This window comes from Microtus oregoni, unplaced genomic scaffold, assembly GCF_018167655.1.
Source record: "Microtus oregoni isolate MIOR12 unplaced genomic scaffold, Mior012 000018F_ref0000195, whole genome shotgun sequence".
In the NCBI taxonomy this organism is placed as follows: domain Eukaryota; kingdom Metazoa; phylum Chordata; class Mammalia; order Rodentia; family Cricetidae; genus Microtus; species Microtus oregoni.
In genome coordinates, this window is record NW_024543077.1 from 32,052,695 (window position 1) to 32,073,620 (window position 20,926).

Sequence of the window (20,926 nt, forward strand, 5' to 3'; positions counted from 1 at the left end):
ATTTATTCTCTCATACATTACATCCCAACCACAATTTTCCCTCCCTCCTCTCCTCCCAGTCCCTCTCTCCCCCCATCCACTCTTCCTGCATTTACCCTCAGATAAAGGCAGCCCTCCTCGGGATATCAAATGAACATGGAGTATCAAGATATAATAAGGCTAGACACCTCCTCTCATATTAAGACCGGACAATGTTGTTTTCAACTAGGTCTATTTTCTCAGTAAAGACTTGGGAGCCAGATGGAGGGGTGAAAACCTGCTAACTCCAAGAGGCCAAGAAAGCACCCCCACTGTCTTCGTCCCAGGAAAAGAGCTTTCTGCTACCTGTCTCAAACAAAAACTACTCCACCCGGATGTCCCTCCCTTCCGCTTCCTGTGTCTCTCTCGTTGTTCTCCTGACTCCCTCTTAATCTCTATGGTTACTTCCTCTCAACTGGCGGCTTGTTCCACCTCTCGACCTAAGATTGATTTTTATTTAACCCTTTTTACAACATTCAAGCAGAAAGCTCTTGGATTAAAGGGGGCGTGCTAGGGTTGAGTCACACCAGACCGAGAAGCAGGGGTTCCCAGTAAACGGTGCAGTGTTGGGGTCCACGGTATGTTGGGGTCCACAGTGTGATGAAATATCCTGCCATAGGATGAGGCAGCCCAGTGGGAGGAAGAGGCCCAGAGGCAGGCAGGAGTCAGAGACAGTCCCCTCTCCCATTCTTAGGCGTTCCACAAGAAAACCAAGCGACAGAACTAAGACATCTATGCAGAGGGTCTAGGTCAGTCTCATGTAGGCTTCCTGACTGTTGGTTCAGTCTCTGTGAGCTCCTATGACTTCAGGTTAGTTGATTCTGTGGGTTCTCTTGTGTCCTTGACCCTTCTGGCTCCAACAATCCTTCCTCCTCCCTCTTCTGCAGGGCTCCCCGAGCTCTGTCTAATGTTTGGCTGCCCGTCAGTTGCTGGATGGAGCTGCTCTGATGGCAGTTATGCTAAACTCCTGTCTATGGGTATAGCAGAAGAGCGAAATTTCAATAGGAGTCATTTCATTGCCTTTTTTTTTGTTTTGTTTTTGCTTGTCAGTACACTTTTATTTGAACTCTGACATCTAAACAGAATTTTACGAAAGCAATATAACAACTGTAGTTAAAGATTTCGAAACCATGGGACTGGAGAGATGGTTAAGAGCGTGTACTGCTCTTACAGAGGACCACATTTTGGCTCCCAGTACCCATACAACTGCCTTTAATGCCAGCTCCAAGGGATCCAGTGTTCTTTTCTGGTCTCCATGGGGATGGACACACACGCGTGCGCGCACACACACACACACACACACACATACACACACACACACACCTTTTAAAAACTTACACACAGCGTTCTACTTAGTCTCCTCAAAGCCTCCTGCACACAGCGGCCTGATCAGCCTCCCGACAGCAGGCAGTAGGGAAAGAATAAGACACGCTTTAGGATCACGCTTATTAAGATGTTTAAAAGATGTTTAAATCCAATACCTAGTCAAATTAATCTCCAAGCTAAATACAAAACCAAAAACCATGAAGTGACTTGTTTTAATTATAAAATCAAGCTTTAATGACAGAACTGTTGGGGGCCCTGCCCCAGCCAGGTTCAGGTCCCGAGGAAGGGGTGTCCATGCAAAGAAAAGAGTGAATCCCAGATGAGTTTCACACAAATGGTGGTCCCAAGTAGCTTGAGACATATTTATACTTCAAACAAAGATTTTTTCCCCCAACTTTTAAATCAAAACAACTTATAAACAAAAAACAACGCTCAGAATTTTGCTAGCTTGGCTAAATAGGCATACATTCTTTCTCTTTTCTTTCTCTTTTTCTTTCTTTCTTTCTTTCTTTCTTTCCTTCCTTCTTCTCCTCCTCCTCCTCCTCCTCCTCCTCCTCCTCCTCCTTCTCCTCCTTCTTTTTAAGAAAGGGTGTAGTTTTGGAACCTGTCCCGGAACTCGCTCTGTAAACCAGGCTGGCCTCGAACTCATAGAGATCCGTGAGTGCTGGGATTAAAAGCATACATACATTCAGCTAGACATACATTCTTTTTTTTTTTTTTTGTTTTGTTTTTCAAGACAGGGTTTCTCTGTAGCTTTGGATCCTGTCCTGGATCTAGCTCTTATAGTCCAGGACAACTTTGAACTCACAGAGATCCACCTGCCTCTGCCTCCCGAGTGCTGCTATGAAGGGCGTGCACCACCACCGCCCAGCTAGACATACAGCCTTAAGAACAACACTGCCATTCAAAACTTAATGAAGCAAATTTACAGAAAAGGGGCGAATTGCCATAAGCCGCTTGCATATGGTTCAATTGTATTCCTCTCACTCGTCCCTGGTCCTACAAAAGCATCCTACATGCCTAAGAAAGTGTCCTAAAACCTCTTTATAAAGGGTGAACTTGGGTAAGACACTCTTTTCCCACCCCATTCTTAATGTTTGCTCCCAGAACTCGTTGATGTGGTTAATGTGCCCTCTGATGCTTTATTAACTTTCATTGCCTCCAATCCCGATTCTGTCAGCATTGAATCAGAGAGGTCCCCGGGGTCTGGAGGGACAGCCGGTGTTTCCAAATAAGAAACCTGGGAAGCATTGGTTCCCAAAGAATTTTTAGGGGAAAATAATTGAGGAAAAAAATGGGGGCTTTCTGGGAATGATTATATCTGTCCCAAGTGTGACTGACAAAGCCAAACCAAAACCTCCAAGAGAATCATCAACATTATAAAAGAGGAGAGAGCCTGCAGGTTGTGTGGTCCCAGCAAAGTCTTTGCTGCCCTGAGGTTCACTGATCCTTGCTGAGTGAGAGACTGTCTCCATGGGCTTTGCCTTGCAGAGACCTGATGGATAAGCATTCCTACGGCTGATCTGAAGCTAGGCCACACAGCTCTCAACACAAAACCCTGTGTTAATGCCAGTAATCTCAGCACTCAGAAGGCTGAGACAGGAGACTTCCTTCTACTTCAAAGCCAATTTGGATTATACAGAGACTTAGAATGTGCCCCATGGAAGGAGGAGATGCAAATTTGTGAAAGGCACCAAATTATAAGAGCAAAGTATAGCATGGGTGTACGAAGGTGCCACAGTGAATGCCAACGTCTTATGTAACTTAAGATTTAAATACTCAGTCTATAAATAAATCTACTGTGATGGTATAGAAATTTATAATTTAAAAAAAATGTTTAGGAAGTATCTCGCAAGAATACTTAGCAAGTGGGTGAACCTTTTTATTTTTATTTTTTTAGTATTCTAGGTAATTCTAAAATGAAATCAATGTGCTCACAGATACTGTGAGCAATGAGTAGAAACCAATGGCGATTCACAGACTTCTGTAAAACTCTGGGCAGAGGACGAGGCCTGAAAGTGGAGAGAATGGCCTGGCGTGCACGAACCATTAGGCCCCTACCTGATGATGGATTTGCTTACATCCGTTATCTGATATTCATCTTTACAGAAATTATCTTAAGGCTTAATGTAGTTTTAATAACGAGTGTGTCTGTGTAGGTTCGTGCATGTGAATTCAAGTGCCTGTGGAGGCCAGAAGCGAGGGCTGGGTTCCCTGGACTTGGAGTTCCAGGTGGCTGCCTTGGGTTGTCGTGGGAACCAAACTCAGGTCCAACAGACCTTTCTGAAGAAGTAGCTAGTTAGAGTCTGAGCTAGATAATTTTGGTTAGTTTTCTTAAGAATACCATACCAAGTGTTACATCATATTCACCTCTTCACCTCTCCCGCTTTCCCCATACCCATTCCCATGCCCCTACCCACACAACTTTGAGTCCTTTTTAAAAGCCCATCAAGACCAATTGGTGCTGCTCAAATATCCTGAATGTGGGTCTTTGACTTACCAGGGGCTACTAAACTCTTAGAGAAAAAAACAAACAAACAAACAAACAAAAAAAAAAAAACCTCTCCCTATCCCAGCAACTCCCAATTGCCAATAGCTCCATGGCCGTGGGTGGGACTGTGTGCTCAACTCCCCTCTCCACGCTGGGAGGCTTTGTGCATGCTACTGAAACTACTGTGTGTTTCCACCGAGAGCCGCCCTGCTGTGTGCAGAAGGCACTGCCCCCTGTAGTCACTTCTGCTGCAATTATCCCTGAGCCTTCAGAGCCTGTTCTTGGGGGAGGCTGCTAGTTTGTTTCCCGACTGCCCTGCCTCAAAACAATCACTCAGAAACTATATTAATTGCAATACTGTTTGGCCAATAGCCTAAGCATATCTCTAGCCAGCTCTCATATCCTAAACTAACCCATTTCTATTCATCTGTGCATCGCCACATGGCCATGGCTTCCCGGCAAGGTTCCGGGGTGTCTGTCTCCTGCGGGTGGCTACATGACTTCTCCTGACTCCTCCTACTCTCTCTCTATATCTTTTCCAGCCTGGCTATAGTCTGCTAAGCCCTTGGCCAAAAGCAGTTGTATTCATTAACCAATAAAAGCAACACATACACAGAAGGATTTCCCACACCAGCCCCATTGCTTAAGAAGTGTCTTCTCATAAAGTTGTGACAAACCTACTTTGGAATAGAGAAATTCTACACATGCTACCTACAGGACACACTCCGCTCGTATGTTGATTAAAAATTCAAAGTGAATGCTGAGACTTGAACCCAAAATAATGTTCAGAAAGTGTATATGAATATATTTACCTCTGGCGAATTGCATGCTTTAAAACAGTCAAAATAGCAAATTTTAGGTCCGTTATATTTTTATCATAACAAAACATCAGGAAAACGTGAAAAAGCCTCTTGTGATTTCAGGTTCGCACAGCGTGTTCCTGCGCCCTTGGCTACCTATCTTACAATGCTTACGCGTTCCGCATCCTGCTGGCTGAGTGCAGGAACAAACCTAACCAGTTCCTGCGTATAATGAACAACATCAGCAGAGACGCCAAGATTAACCCTGCCTTCCTGAAGGAGTTCCAGATGCAGCAAAGCGTGGGGCTTCCGTCCTTAAGGTATCTATCGCGTCTTAATAAGAAATGGCAGAAGTGACGTTTAGTACCTGCAAACGCGCTAATGTGTTTGTGCAGTCTTGACGTGCATGGGTACCCTGTGGGTATAAACTTAACCTTGAACGTTCATTGGCAAAGCCTGCTTTTGTTTACTCTGGAATGCCGAGAGTCTTCTGTTTTGATCCGGCAGCAGGTTTCTGTTTAAGGGTGAGTGTTAAGTACTCAGTGTCTACTCACTTCAGCTGCACTGTTCCATCCAGGGCAACAGTCAAGTTCACTTGCCCAGCCTGGAGACAAGCTGGGGCTATGTCGACGCTGGTTGATGTAGTCTGTTGTGTGTACATAGACCTAGGCCCAGGAAAGATCCGATTTGTTAGAATTGTTTCTGAACCATGAACTGTTTGGACGCTCACCTTACCAGACCTGGATGGAGGTGGGTGGTCCTTGGACTTCCCACTGAGCAGGGAACCCTGATAGCTCTATGGGCTGACAAGGGAGGGGAACTTGATTGGGGGAGGGGGAGGGAAATGGGAGGAGGTCGCGGGGAAGAGACAGAAATCTTTAATAAATAAACGGAAAAAAAAAAAAGAATTGTTTCTAAGAAGAGTGCTACAAACAGAAAGTCCTGATTCAAATTAGTACAAAAAGGAAGGTTGCAACAGTTACTGTGGTCAGAGACCCTATAGACATGGGCCACAGTTGATGCTACCACTCAGCTGGGGAAAATCTGGATGAGATTGGACCCATGTTTTCTAGAAAAGTGCTTAGAAATCCAAGCAACATGAAGGGCGGAGTTCTGGCATAAGAGGCAGCAGCTAAAACGACACACTGGCTCAAGTTTTGGCGTCTGTCAAGCATTTTGCTCAACTGATTCTATCTCAACGTCATAGTTTCATTACAACCTACGTCTTTAAAATAGGGGATGAAAAAAATCTTACTGTGAACAAAGCTGAATTATGAGTCTTTCCAAGTAGGAAAACATTCAAGTAAGAGCTACTGAAGATAAATTATTACTCTGATACAAGGGGAGGGGACCCAAATGTACACTGTGGTTATATAAGTCAATTTTAAGTATAGGAAAAGGTAAGTCTATTTCAAGAATCCTTTGAAAACTAAGTATGCAAAATTAACTACATAAATTAATATAAAACACAATCTGAACTTTGGTTATAATAATTTGTTAAATTAATTTATTTATTTTTCATAAATTTAATTTAGTACAAATGATTTGGACTTTGTACATTCCCATAACGCTGTGGGGAATGGAAAATGCTCCTATTCAATTTTATCTGCCTCAAAGTTCGGTTTGAGTTCTTTCTTTCCATCACCTCAAACATAATAATTATTCCATTTTAGATGTATTTAATGCTTGAAATGAGTAAATAAGTGATCAAATATAAGGTATCTGCAGGTAGCATGCATGCAGTTTTATACATGTATGACAGAGACCATTAGGCCCCTGAACATGGTACCCTAGAATCTTTCTTTATTCATGGTTTTTGGGTATACACGCTATGTCTTCATTTAATTATTTGATATTTTCTCCTTTTAGCCTGGAAAAGAATGGAGGACCATCTGTAATTCCTGTCTTTAAAAAAGGTAGTAGTTTTTCTTTTCTTTCTTTAACACCCGCTATTCCCAGCAGTCTGTAATTCTGCTTTAGGGTTTCTTTTGCTCTGATTCAAAACAAACACCAGACCAAAGGTGACTCAGAATGAGAAGGATTTAGTTCACCTTACATCTCGCAGCCAAGTCATCCAGGGAAATGAGGGCAGGAGCCATGGACAAGAGCCGATTTCTGCCTTACTCAAGTTTCTTTTCTTACACACCCAGGAGCACTTAGCCAGGGGATAGCACCAGCCACAATGGGCAGGACTCTCCCGCATCAATCATAAATGAAGAAAATGCCCACAGGTTTGCCTACAGGCCAGTGTTATATTAGCATTTTTTTTTTCAGTTATGGCTAGGTGTGTGTCAAGATAACCTACCAACCAGCAATCCCATCTTTTAAAGTTAAAAATGTGGAGACAACCCTCCAGAAAGCATCTGGTCTGTAATTCCACACACAAAAGACACCTTTCCTTTATAAGTCTGCATGAATCATTTAAAGTCTTCCTTACTATCAAATGCCAAGGAATTCTCTGGCAGGACGGAGCAGTGTGTAAGAGCACCTGGCCACAAGCCTAATGACCTGAGTTTGTTCCTCAGAACCTACGTGGTGGGAAGGAGCTCCAAGCCAGTGGAGATGGTGTTACAGGAGGTTGTGCATGACCTTGTATGCATGCTGGGAACGCAGCATGGGCTCTGCAACGGCGCTGCATGTAATCAACAGCCGACCCCCTAGCCAAGGCCTTATCAGGTCTGCAACGAGGAATAAATACGAATTACTTTCATGCACAGATTAAATCTGCCAACCTTAGAAAGGGCCAGCGTCAGAGTACCCTATATGGTGGGTACATTTATGACATCACCAGTTCAGAAAGAGAGCAGGAGACAGAGGCATGCAGGGCTTAGAGGACTGCCCGGTGGTTAAGAGCAAATGCCACCCTCCTAGAAGGCCTGAGTTGGGTTCCCAGCATCCACCTGTAAGTCCAGTTCTGAGGAATGGGGCACGCTCTTCCAGCCTCAGTGGGCACCCACACAGTGCACGCATTCACACGGGTGTGCACGCGTGTGCACGTACACACAAAATAAAATTTCTCTAAAAGGAGAAAAGGAGCATTTCTTCAGGAGTATCTGCAGAGAGCTGGTATCCATTTTAGTTAGGCAAAGAAAATCGTAAGTAATCATATTATAGTCGGGGCCCCGGACTTCAGGGCCATTTACCTGTGGCCTCTTACTTCCAGGGAAAGAACACCGAAGGAAAGCAAGACCGAAAATCCAACCAAAGGATTCCCTGACTTTAATTCCTCCCGTAACTAACTTCATGGGGCTCTTCAGGACGCCCAAGAACACCAATGTTTACCACAACATTTTCTCTTTTTCATCGGGCATTTCATCCGGTATCATAAACGTATCAAGACCAAGAATAGTGTGTTTGAACAAGCTTAAGCACCAAGAGCAGAAAGCCAATCCAGAGCCCACAGATGGCTAGTAATTAAAAAAAAAAAAGCATTTGAACATGAAATGATTCTTGAGTGGTCTTTCAGGGGACGAAGTCTGTGTTGTTCGAATGGAAGGGCTTTATGTTTACTGAACAGATCTTCTTTTCAGTGTTTCGCATGGAATTTAACATCAGGTTAGTTATTGCTTCAAAAAAGTAAGTAGAATTTCTGTAGATAATGCCTCCACTCACACCTATAAGATTTATCAACTGTCATGAGCAGATAATATATTTGTTTATTGTTATACCTGCATCATGAGCCCCCCTCTCCCCCCCACACCCAGAGACCACCAGGAGTCCCAGTTCGCATGCAAAAGCAAAGAGCTTTTATTGCTAGCTTTAGCTTGGGATCTCCATTTGTCCTGTCTTGAAAAACCAAAAACAAAACAGGGTGAGTTCCAGGTCAATCAAAGCCACACGAAGAAATCCTATCTTGAAAAACAAAAGAAAAAACAAAACAAAGCAAAACCTCCCACAAAGTTAAGAAGTGAATCAAATGATAAGACACCCTCATTTTCTCAGTGTCATTAAGGGTAACTCTTGAAGTTTATTAAAGTTTATTATTAAGCCTCTGATCACGAACAACCAAGCCTTGAGGTAGCTTCAGGTGGGCTCAAGATATTTTGTATACAATCACAGATACTTTCTGAGAAACTAGCCAGATTATCCTGACAACAGTATTTCTCCTGAAGAATCACTGCCAACTTTAAGAAAATATATTTTGTTGAAATAAATTTTAATAAAATAGTCTAGTGGTTTCTCCTCTCCACACTCCTCTCAGATCTTCCCTGCCCAGTCACCTCCACTGGAGAAAAATCATCTTTCCTTTGCAAGTGGATTATCAGTTGGAGACAGTTTGTTGGTTAGGGAACGTGATTCATGTCCACTTCTGTAAAGAGAGACTACTCACTCATTTCCCTACCCAGGATCGTGGGTTCGTGCCCCGTGTTGGGCGCCAACTGTAGGTAGCAACTGATGGTTCGTTTTCTGTCACCCAGATCTGAAAATAATCACACAGAAACTATATTATAACACTGCTTGGTCTATTAGCTCAGGCTTTTTATGAATTAACTCTTACATCTTAAGTTAACCCACCTACATTACAAGGCTGTGGCTTACTAGGTAAAGTTCCAGCATCTGTCTCCTTCAGCAGCTACATGGTGTCTCTTTGACTCTGCCTACTTTCTATATCTCCACTCAAATTTGCCTCCTGGCTTTATTCTACCCTGCTATAGGCCCAAAGCAGATTCTTTATTAACCAGCAGTAGCAAAACACATTCACAGCATACAAAGGAGAATCCCACATCACACTTTTCCTCTCAGCATTGGGACCCTATCTGGATTGAACCTGTGGAGGCTCTGTGCATGCTACCACATTTGAGTTCATATGGACATCAGTCCTGTTGTGTCTGGAGACTACTGTTTCCTTGGAGCCATCCATCCCCCTCTGGCTCTTACAGTCTTTCTGTCTCCTCTCTGGCAGAGCTCCTTGAACCTTACAGGGGAGGATACCCTCAACTCTTCATGATTAATTTTTATCATTCTATTATCTTCCCTTAAAAAAATCATATACGAGCCGGGCGGTGGTGGCACACGCCTTTAATCCCAGCACTAGGGAGGCAGAGGCAGGCGGATCTCTGTGAGTTCGAGGCCAGCCTGGTCTACAAGAGCTAGTTCCAGGACAGGAACCAAAAAAGCTATGGAGAAACCCTGTCTTGAAAAATCAAAAACAAAAACAAAAAAAATCATATACGGACATCCTGAGCTTTACCATGTATGCTGGAACATACCTGTAATCAAGGACTTGGTATGTTCATACAGGAGGTTTGCTAAGAGTTCAAGACCAGTGTAAGCTACGGTGAGTCCTAGTGAGAGAGACGTTGGTCTCAGTGGCCCACCCAGCCCTTAGTCTCGCTGTAAGCTAAATTTGGCATGTGTTGATGAAGAGCTCAGTGTTGCTCCCTAGTCCCAACCTCCTTTCTCTTCCTTCCTTTCCTTTCCTCATAGCAAGTACTCAAAGAATTAAAAGACATGGCTGCTATCCAGGGTTCATTAATTTCTATTAGCTATACTTCTCCCTTATTTGTATTATAAAGTAATTTAACATACAGGCATGATTATAACACCTGGAACAACTTTTAACATTTTCAAAACATAGATTATAAATATATTCATAATATAAATTTTGGTAAATTTTCCTCGATAGTTTATATGAACTTACAGTGGTAGTCACAGAAAGTTTGTTAATTCATAATCACATATACAAAATACAAATCCAAATATCAAATGTGAATTCCTGAACTAGTTGGTGCTTTTACTTGTTACTTTTTTTTTTTTTTTATCAAACCTATGTTTAACAGCAATCTAACAACAAAGAATAAGAAGCTATTTTAAGTAATGGCTATTTCCAGATGCTTCATTTCTAGGAGAAAACAGGTGATCATTAATTAAATAAAAGAATTACTTCTGGAACTTTCTGAGATGCTACCTTAAAATAGGACTAAGATAAATTACATTTTCATTCTAGTTAAGAATGGTTGTACATGCCTGTAATTCTTCTGTTGGAATGTTATAAAGTGAGTTACCTGACAAAAAGGGTTTTCTATGCTAAATTTTTATCTTTACCTTTTCAATAAAACATGTCACCAAAGATTAGAAAGTTGACAAAATTAACAACTTGGTCCAGTATAGAGGGCAAAATATAAACAGTTAGTGGCCAAATCAATGGACATAGTAACATTGGCCCTTTAAAAAAATTAAGATATATTATCATTTTTAAAAATTTTATGTATATGAGTGTTTGGCTCAATTAGGCAAGAATTAAAAGCACATAGTCTTCTTCTAAGCATGACACCTAATAACTTGTTCAAATGGTAATCCATATTCTGTTGGTCAGGTTTTGTCATAACTCAGGGGCCTGACACCTGGTTTGATTTTACAACTGCTCTCATTGAAGAAATTAGTCCATTATATGAGACCAGGAATCAAAAGAACCACTGTATTTCTCCCAAAGATACATTTTTTTAAAGATTTTATTTATTTATTTATTTATTTATTTATTTATTTATTTATTATGTATATAGTATTCTGCTTGCATGTCTGCCCGCAGGCCAGAAAAGGGCACCAAATCTCATTACGGATGGTTGTGAGCCCCCATAAGGTTGCTGGGAATTGAACTCAGGACCTCTGGAAGAGCAGTCAGTGCTCTTAACCTCTGAGCTATCTCTCCAGTCCCCAAAGATATATATATATTAAATATCTGTTGAAGCTTGTAGACAGTGAGAAGCCTGGTCTCAAGGGAGGTTGACAGCATTCCTGGTCTAATACCTGAGTTGTGAATGACTTCTTGCTATCGTGCACACCATCACGTGTCCCTTCACGGCTATACATACATACACACATGCCTACTAAAAGTCTTGACGCCTAATAAATATATTTATATAATTTGATACCAAAAAGATAAAACTTAATTTTATTGTTTGAAACGTTACCTGTAAAGACCTTTAAAAATCACAAATCAAATTGTCATTTTTAACTGTGGGACTTTTATGGCAGCTTCTGCGACTTCTTGGGATATGTCTACTCCAAGAGGACATCTGCATGGAAACCAGAGGCCACATTTCGTTATACTTACTTCACCGCCTACCACAACTTCTGCACATTATCAGCTTGGAGTCTGGACAATGGTGGAAGTAACGGGGAGTTGGCATAGGTGATGATGATTCTTACACAAACCAGGATGACGCACGACACTACCTCATTCATAAGAAACCCGAACTGTGAGGTGTATTTACAATTTCTCCTACTCCAAAGTGCTGTAAACTAGTAAGTTTAAAACAAAAGGAAGGCTGGGGATATATAGTTCAGTGGCTCAATGGCAGGGTGTCTGTTTAAACACATGCAGAAACTTGAATTCTACAAACTATCAGATAACAAAAAAGCAAATGGAAAAATAACCCTTAAAGTGAACCATAAAACACAACAAAAGATGCCATAGTCTGTAGTCCTTCACAGAGGTCAAGATGAAAAGCGCATTTTAACACATAAACCAAGCCTACATTGTTCATATGTTTGCTGTTCCCATGGTTTCCACGACTTCTCAGAGTCCACAGTTGGTCTGTCCTTGCTCTTCCAGACAGAAAGCTCTTCCCCACTCACCCACCTTATCTATTCTTCCTCTGTAAACAAAGGGAAACCTCAAATTCCCCCTTTTGGATGACACTGCTCAAGGTAAGCCCTGACCCCAGCAGGATAAAGCTATCCGCTCCAGCCTCGACACTGCCACAAGGGGGCACAAGTGAGCAGCCAGTATCATCTGATACTGGCTAGACTTTCAGACACTCCCCTAAACACTGGCCATCCACAGCCAGCATCAACAGTCCGCACAACAAGTACAACTCTCTGGAGCCGAGAAGTTCAAAGTAGCAGAAGAAATAATGTCCACATTTAATTGTGTCAGATTAGGAAACATAACTGTCCTAAATTATTCCCTAACCTGAACAGAACTTGACAGCAAATTACAAAACTGCTCTTGGAACCACGGTTTGAGAGAGGACATAGGCTCACAGTGAACAGCTGCCTCCGGGCTTACTCCCATCGATTCCTGGAGAAGCACAGTTACAACATACCTGATTGTTATCTTCGTGGCTCCCTTAAGTTTGCTAATCCACTAACCGCCCTTAGATAGCACTACACATCACAAAAGTACAGCTCATGAAGAGGGGTTCCGTCCTGTTATTAAAAATATGTTATGTGTATGTGTGTGCCCGAGTGCATGCATGTAAACCATCTGCATTCACGAGCCATGGAGGTCAGGGTGTTGGATCCCCTCAAACTGGAGGAAGGGTAGCTGTGAGCTGCATGTGGGTGCTGGAAACAGACCCCAGGTCCTCTGTGAGAGCAGTGACCAATCTTAACTACCAACCCATCTCTCCAAGTCCTAAAATGTGTACTTTTCTGTACGAAATAAACAACACATCAACATTATTCATTGCCTATAGAAATAGGCCATGGCTCATATATGGCTTGGAAAAAATTTTACAATTTGATTCTGTAGCAGAAATATTTCATATCACCTATTTCTCAACTCCATCAATGAAAACCAGTAATTTCCCTTAAACTACCAACCGGAATATCAACAAAAACTTCCTATGTAAAAAACCATGCTCCAGGCTTTCTTTCTTTTTTATAAGGTCCAATTTGTGCAAACAGGATACATGGTCTACGTACTTTGGTTCATACCGGAAGTTTTTTACGTCATATAAAATGCCCAAGCCGGCACGCAATCTTTCAATCCCATTCCTGAAAAACAGTAATAAAACAAAGACAAAAATGACACCGAAACAAAATCCAACAGCCTCAAGGTCGAAGGAAAGACAATTTAGTATGGTGAGACGTTAATGGTTAAATACATGCTTGCAAAGAAATCCCATCTTGTGGCTTACCACGCAATCATAACGCCATTATCCGTGCACAGTCTTGGCGGAGGGCACAGCGAAGTGCATTGCGTTGCATTTGCTACAATTTCCAGCGCTTTTCGGATATACGAGTTACTTGCAACACCTCCAGACACAACCTGAAAGAATAGGGAAGACGAGTATCAAATGCTATCACATACAGATAGGAAGCAAGCTGTCACTACACTTGGGGGGAAGACCAGCTTTATCCAACAAGAAACTATTTGGGGCTAAGTAATGAGTATTTGCATAATAAAAATCTGGAGATACTAATCACAGTTTTTAGCCAGTACGTATTCGCTGCTAGCACTTTAAATATTTCCTTAGTATCAGAAAGTGTCTCGGCCACATTTGCAATCACAATACATCAATATTTTAGCATTTGCACTTTTGGTTTTCATCACTGAGCTACCCAGCTCTCACAAAACCATTATCTCTAGTATCCATTTTTAATATCCCGTCTTGCCAGTTGCCGAATTTACACATTTCCATTTTCAAAAATTTAAGACCTATTAAATAGGAAGATTACCAAGTCGTATGAGCACGTGTAAAGGGATTTCACTAAAAGACGGAGGACAGCAGCCTAGTTTTCTAAAAATAGGAACCACAGTGGCTACTCTGGTTTCTTTATGGCAAATCCTCTTCAAATTCAAAGAGAAAATGTAGCCTGAGATTTTTTCTATACCGGCGATGTTCCGTCTACCTTCACGATGGCTACACATGGCTTTTCTTCTGTATTGTTCTACACTGTCCAGCAGGAGACACAAGGCCCTAAATCCAAAGTGACACGCTGGGAAGTGAACTGCTGCCTGCTAGCGGGTGAGCGGTGAGCGGGCGAAGCTTACTAATACTGCGTTCGCTGGCGGTAACAACCCTCTCTGCTTGCAAAACAGAATAGCGCGCTGCGTTCTAGTGGCAAGGTGGCATGCGGTCACGTGCTGCACCGCAGCGGCGATGTCTGCGGCGGAAGACAGGATTTGCCCCTTCTCAATGCCTTCTTCCTTCTCCTTCCTTTCGATTAGCTTATCGATAACATGCTGAAGTCCCGTAAAAGAAAAATTGCAGTTCTTAGCATTCTGCATGGGAGGACTGAGGGTAAAATGGAATCTATCTCCTTCTTTGGCCAAATGTTCTATAGCCTTCCCACCGCTCATCGTAGAATATTCTGGACGATTGATTAAAGAAAGTCTTCTTGCCACCTATTAAAAACAAGCGATAATATATTTTGATCATAAATTAATTAAAGAAAGATTATCCACTATGACCAAGTTAGCTTTAATCCAGGGATAAATGGTTTAAAATATGCGAGTCAATGCCTATAATAAATGACATTAAAAAGTATATTCTTAAATGAGTCATAGACTGCACATTTTGAAGTCATAGATATAAAGATAATGAATTCAAAGATTCTGTATTCATTCAAAAATCCTGAATGAATACAGAGGCTATGGCTAATTTCAGGCAAGGCTTTTCTTGAACAACCTGACCAGCAGCATCTAAGCATTGCCTCCCTAGTTTTTCTCTCCCCCTGGGGTTGGAAAATTGATGTGGATGGTTATTTAATGATTAACTTTGAAAATAAGAATCTGTTCTTTCCCTCCGTCATTTCGGCTGTTTTGTGGAGGGCAGTAGGCTCCGTACTTCTAAAGAAACTCCGCTGTGATGTTGGCAATTACGCAGTAGATTCTGAATTCCGTGTTAGTCTTTGCTTTTCCCTCACAGGGTTTCACTATATCGCCCCCAGTTGGCCTGGAACTCACTCTGTAGACCAAGCAGACCTTGAACTCGCAGTGATCCACCTGCCTCTGCCTCCAAGGGCTGGAATTAAACGTTTGTACCACAATGCTCTGCTCCTAATATCTGTATATCACGACCTTTTGGCAGCATGCCACAATGATATATAGCTTCCCAAACACTTTCACAACAATATTTGACTAAATATGTAACAATAACTACAAAGGATTTGAGTTTTTACATATAGATATAAAATTGGCATTTTATTAAATGGCTAAAAATGACAAAATTGAGAGGGACACAGCAGTGACTCACACCTGTAATCCCAGCACATGGAAGGTGATAACAGGAGGATCACCACAGTTTTGACTAAAGCATGGGTTACATACTGGGTTACATACATGGGTTAGGAACCCTATCTAAAAGAAAAAAAAAGTTATCACAACTCTTCACTTTTTTGGTTTTTTTTCTCTACGTACTCTTGGCTGTCCTGGAGCTCATCAAGTAGATCAGGCTGGCCTTGAACTCACAGAGATCCACAAACCTCTGTCTCCCAAGTGCCAGGGTTAAAAGTCTGCACCACCATTCCAGGCCACAACTCTTGTGTCTTTGAGATAAGACCTTGCCGCATGGCCTAGGATCGCCTCAAACTCATTAAATAGTCAAAGTGGGCATCGAATCTGTGGGTTACCCTGCTACCCATCCAGCCTTTTGCTGTGGTTTTTAAAAACCTTTTCAGTCAGGGGCATTGCTCAGAACTACCTAGATGACTAGTCTGTATACGGCTATTTAACTGGAAGAGCCAACAAAGTTACTTCTGAGACAGTACCTTGTCAAGCATGTCACCTGGCGCTATGTCCAAAGACTTCCCAAGAAGCAGGAAATCTGAAACTCCGCGGACTAAGGCCAACAGGCAGTGACCTCCAGAAATCAAAAGAACTAGAAAAGGAAATTCTACTTGGTTGGTCAGTCTGATGGTAAGCGCATGAGCCTCCATGTGGTGGATAGGAATGAAGGGCTTTTTAAACTGGTTTACTAGCTGTAGGCTGAATGATAAGCCTACGCCCAGGCTTAGAGCCAGTCCTGGTTTGACGGTGGTTGCGATGGCAGAGAGGTCACGTGGCGAGACTCTGCTGGCAGAAAGAGCTTCTTCTACTATTCGCTCAATATTTTCTCTGTGAAGCTGTTGAGCTACTGGAGGGACAATTCCGCCTGTTCTGAAGGAAAAAGAAGGAAGACAGTCTTTAAAAAACTAGGAAAGAAGGAAGATAAGTTATGTCTGAAGGCATTCCTGCAAATGAACCTCTGGATTAGTATGTATGCTAACACTGTGCAAATGAACCTCTGGGTTAGTATGCATGCTAACACTGTGAGCTTTATAACGCAGGACTAGGAAGAGTTCAATATTGTTGCTGACTTCTTATCCTGTGTTCAAGACTGCTATGGTTTATTTCTGATGAAGTGAGGTCACCAGAACCACCTCATAAAGCATTCCAAAGAGGTCATGAGCAGAGGAAGGGCAGTCTAGAACTGTATTTAGCTCTGATTAATCTCCAAGGAGAGAATCTTAGAAATCAAAGCATGAGTTATTTGTCTAGAGTAACTTATATTAAAATGCATTAAAGAGCAGTAGGGGCCCAGGCATCAAAGAGGACTCATATTTTCTAGGAACGGCTGGGAGAAACAAGTATGAGCAGTAAGAAATATGAAGACAGGTTTATGAAGGTTTATTTTGAAACACCCTGCACTGGAGGTCGGACGAGGACAGGGGATAGCTTGCAATCCTAAAATAAAGTCTGGGAATCTAGTGTTGGGGTTAGCAGTGGAGAGCTCCAGCTGATGAGGGACAATGGATGATCACTCCAAACATGAAGGGAGGGAAGAGTTAGCAGGGAAAGTTAAGAACGCAGCTCCAGGGGGAAGCACCTGTCTAAGACACTCAGGGCTTCACATTCAGTCTCTGGGATGAAAAACGACGGGCAGAATGAGGCTAGCAATACATATAGTAACTTCTAACTGGCTTACAGGCTGGGATTCAGTTCCCCAAGTCTGTAAAATCCACCTCTGTCTCAAAACATCATTTTAAAATACTTGACATTGCAAAACCATGTGGGATGGTTTCTATACATAGAAATAAAAATCTTCACAATACTCAATGACTATTTAATATATTATCTATATATAATTTGTATAAATATGTATTTTACACACATTTTTTTCAGGGAATGAGGATGTACAGAAATCAGCAAGTGTATTTCCTAACAAAATTTTAAAAGCTTTATTTAACTTATTTCTCTATTAGCAGCAAGAGCACTCAAGGCTCATTTGTACAACGTCTAACATTTAATTTACTTTACATTTTTTAGATGACGTGTTTACTTATTTATGGGGGGGGGCTGGTGCATGTGGAGGTCAGATCAGCCGGAACCTTTACTAACACGTCACCCCAATGTTCCTTCAACATTCATTTTGACCTTGACACATTCATTTTGACCTTGTCTGCACATCAATGCCTCTCGACTTTTCTAGCTGGATCTTCCGACTCTTGGAGACCGCGGCAGATTGTGATGCCAGAAGACCCTAGAGAGCAATCTGTCCTTGACTGTTACTTTCCAACTGAAAATATTTCCTGGCCTGGGATTTGATAGAGTTTGAATTCCAGTCCCTTGTTTTATATCCGTTTCATGCCTTCCTTGGCATTCTAGAAATTATGCTAAGCGATAAAGATAAACAATGAGAAAAACTACAGCGTTATTCTCAACTAACTAATGATAACATTCTCTAGACATTTTACCTTGTACGGAGAATGCAGATGACTAATGAAGAAGGAAAGTGTTGAAATCTGGAGTCTAGGCGAGGGACAATAGAGGATTAACTAAGTTAGTGAGAACGGAGAGAAGTATCCCAAGCCGTGTTTGAGGGTTATGTTTAGCAACCCTGAACGGCTGACGTGGCTGTGAGCCGGTGAGGCCGCGAAGGTCTGGAAGAGGGGGATGCTTGTAAGCAGTGATTTTATCACCATGCCCCCCCCCCCCAATTATCTCGCAGACCTGTTCACTGTCTCGATAGTAAGGCGAGTGTCGCTATGGCTAGATTTTACTTGCCAAAAATGGTAGCAAGTGTTCTAAAGGAATTCATATAGAAGACAACGCCATCATGATTTTATAGACAAGGAAGCAGGAAATATGCTCGGTCTCAATGCACAGTGCTAAACTATAACGTGAACCTACACTTAGCTCGAGGCAGGCAGGCACAGCAGACAGTTTAGTAGGACCTTGGGATCCCCACCTGGTTTGGATGATGCCCACATCCTCCCTTGCAATGTGCACTTGGCAGCCTAGTTACTTTGCCTGTACCCACTAGGCATACACACCCCTCTCCAAACAATGCGCTCAGCAACCTCTCCCTCCCGAGCCTGCATGGGGCTATCTGTACTCCTGTTTCTGAACACTGGTAGACATTCCTCTGGCCCTGTAGCAATCAAATTTAGACAGGTTTTATTCAAATGTATCCCCCCAACATCCCAGAATAAGAACAGAAAGGCTGACCCGGCCTAACTAGTTTGGATGCATGTGCAAAACTGTGCCCTCTATTAACCGTTTGGAGAGAATCTTCTATGTATTGTCTTATGAATATGGATAACTGAGCACGCACGTGATCAAAACAGCAGCCTATGGAAGCCGACATACACAACAGAAAAAAATGAGTATATGATCTAATCTGTCAAACAAAATAAAGAAGCACCCGAATTCTGTCCCCGAGTAACCAAACCCTCCTTTGAACGCCAGGAAAGTAGTCCTGAGTAAGAATCAGGGCCTCTTAATCACGTGGCCGGCTGCCCATAGGGACAGTGGTTACATTTACAACCATTCACAACTGTCATTTTGATTCTTGTGTGAATCTGTGTGATCTCCTTTCAATTCTCTGAAAAAGATACCAAGAACCTGGAAATACCCACCCCGACCCCAACACAGCCGGTTTTTTGTTCGTTTGTTTAGAGACAACTAAGCGGCACTAGCTAGCCTGGAACTCACATCCACCTTCCTCTGCCACGGAAGCGCTGGTATTAAAGGCCTGGATCACAAGGCGTGGCTCTATATAGTGGCACTCAGCGGTTTTTACACAATAGAATAGGAATTCAACGATCAAAATTTGACTTTTACGCATGATAAAGACAAAAAGACGGTTTCGTTTTTCTTTTTCAAAAAACAAAACAAAAATACCAGAAAACCAGGTGTGACCAAAATGGTCGCCACTTACTTCAAATGCACTTCGGTCTGGGAATGCATGGCTTCTCCCCAAACGCGTCCAGTTTCATCCACCACGGCGGCGGCTGTGTCGTCACAGCTGGTTTCGATCCCCAGGACGAGCTTAGGAGGAGAAAGTACTCCAGGAGAAACGTGAAGACTTCTCAAAAACCCATACACGTTCCTCTTTGGTGGTTTGGCAAAAACACCTGCTGTCTTCCTGAATATTAGCATACTTACTATTCTACAGATAATTCCTGGAAAAGAATTACAGAAATATGATTTGGAATTATCATTTGCAATTAATTCATTTACTTAAACAAAACAATGAATACTCATCGTTTAAGTAGGCAGTCTTACAAAATTATAAGAGCGTTAGGAAAATCTGTCAAAATCTTACAAAGGTCCTATAAATTACTGAATATAAAATTAGGTCTTACAAAAGTGAGAAACATACAAAATCATTAATATTCCAAGTTGAGCATCCCCTAAAGTTAAAATCTAAGCCACTCTCCCCACCTGACTTGCTAGTGGAAATATAAGGAACACTCGAACTATTATATAAAATTGCCTTGGCCATATTTATAGGATGCAAATAAAACATGAATTCACGTTTAGTCTTGAGTCTCATCCTGAGATATGTCATGTACATGACACATCCCTAAATTTAAAAAAAAAATTATTGAAACTTGAACACTTTTTGGTTCAGGCATTTTAGGTAAAGGGTGCTCAACTTGAACTTTATACAACAGCTAACGTTATTGCACAGTGGTTGTGTGGATAGTCCTTTTAAAACTAAGTTAAAAATTTAAAAATTAATGGGAAATAGAACAGATACCCCTCCCACACACCCCATGACCTGAGCCTCCTCTCCAAAGCAGTGTACAGCACATGGTTCCATTTATTAAAATATACGCCCACCACTGAAAATTTAATCTTGTAGTTTGGAAACAGGTCCTCCCATAAAGCTCATTCTAAAACAAATGCATCTCGCCTAAAACAACTGCAGACACTTTCTAATGCAATGTTTGGAATCACATCTCCATTTTTTTTATAACAGGTTTATCACCCCAAGCTTTTAAATCCTTCTCCCCACCCCGCCACCCCCCAGAGATAGCAATCCATCACCACTAAATATAAACACCCCCTAGCATTTCGGCACTGCAAAACGTGCGGGTCGAGCAAGACTGGGGTTAGAAACAAAATGTGAACACCTCAGCTGGGAAAGCGGACCTGCAGGGACCTGCATGCAGCGAACTACCCGCAGACGAATTGGATTTCCTCAGTTTGGCTACCACAGCTGGCTCGGAAGCGACGGAGTCCCTGTCGGCGGGGAGCTGGACCTGCTTTTAAAAGTCTGAGAGGCCGGGTTCGGGCAGCACCGTGCACCTGTCGGAAACTGCAGCGGGAGCCCGGAGCTCCGGCCCCGGGAAG

At 42.2% G+C, this 20,926-nt stretch overlaps 2 protein-coding genes across 4 annotated transcripts in view; one reads left to right on the top strand and one right to left on the bottom strand.

The window, feature by feature from the left end:
• The window catches only part of LOC121459057 (ankyrin and armadillo repeat-containing protein), a 42,805-nt gene extending 34,759 nt beyond the window's left edge, over positions 1–8,046 (top strand). The window contains exons 20-22 of the mRNA XM_041668568.1: positions 4,759–4,955; positions 6,505–6,551; positions 7,799–8,046. Coding sequence (XP_041524502.1) covers positions 4,759–4,955; positions 6,505–6,551; positions 7,799–8,046 — 492 coding nt within the window. The remainder of the gene's footprint in view (positions 1–4,758; positions 4,956–6,504; positions 6,552–7,798) is intronic.
• A 532-nt stretch (positions 8,047–8,578) lies between these two features.
• On the bottom strand, positions 8,579–20,872 carry LOC121458987 (probable tRNA N6-adenosine threonylcarbamoyltransferase, mitochondrial). 3 transcript variants are annotated; one of them, XM_041668444.1, is made up of 8 exons: positions 20,726–20,872; positions 19,506–19,749; positions 16,075–16,462; positions 14,357–14,710; positions 13,500–13,630; positions 13,285–13,356; positions 11,547–11,651; positions 8,579–9,055 (listed from the first exon to the last, which is right to left on the bottom strand). In XM_041668444.1, exons 1-7 carry the CDS (start codon positions 20,739–20,741, stop codon positions 11,573–11,575), a joined length of 1,284 nt encoding a protein of 427 aa, XP_041524378.1. In that variant the 5' UTR covers positions 20,742–20,872; the 3' UTR covers positions 8,579–9,055; positions 11,547–11,572. The 3 variants fall into 3 exon arrangements, with proteins under 3 accessions (XP_041524378.1, XP_041524379.1, XP_041524380.1); XM_041668445.1 differs by having other exon boundaries at positions 20,707–20,866; XM_041668446.1 differs by lacking the exon at positions 11,547–11,651.
• Positions 20,873–20,926: the final 54 nt, after the last annotated feature.

Coding starts and splice junctions, on each gene's coding strand:
- LOC121458987 (XM_041668444.1), bottom strand. Junction 16,463..19,505: donor CAGACCGAAGTGCATTTGAA/GTAAGTGGCGAC, acceptor TTTTTCCTTCAG/AACAGGCGGAATTGTCCCTC. Junction 13,357..13,499: donor AATGGCGTTATGATTGCGTG/GTAAGCCACAAG, acceptor ACTGTTTTTCAG/GAATGGGATTGAAAGATTGC.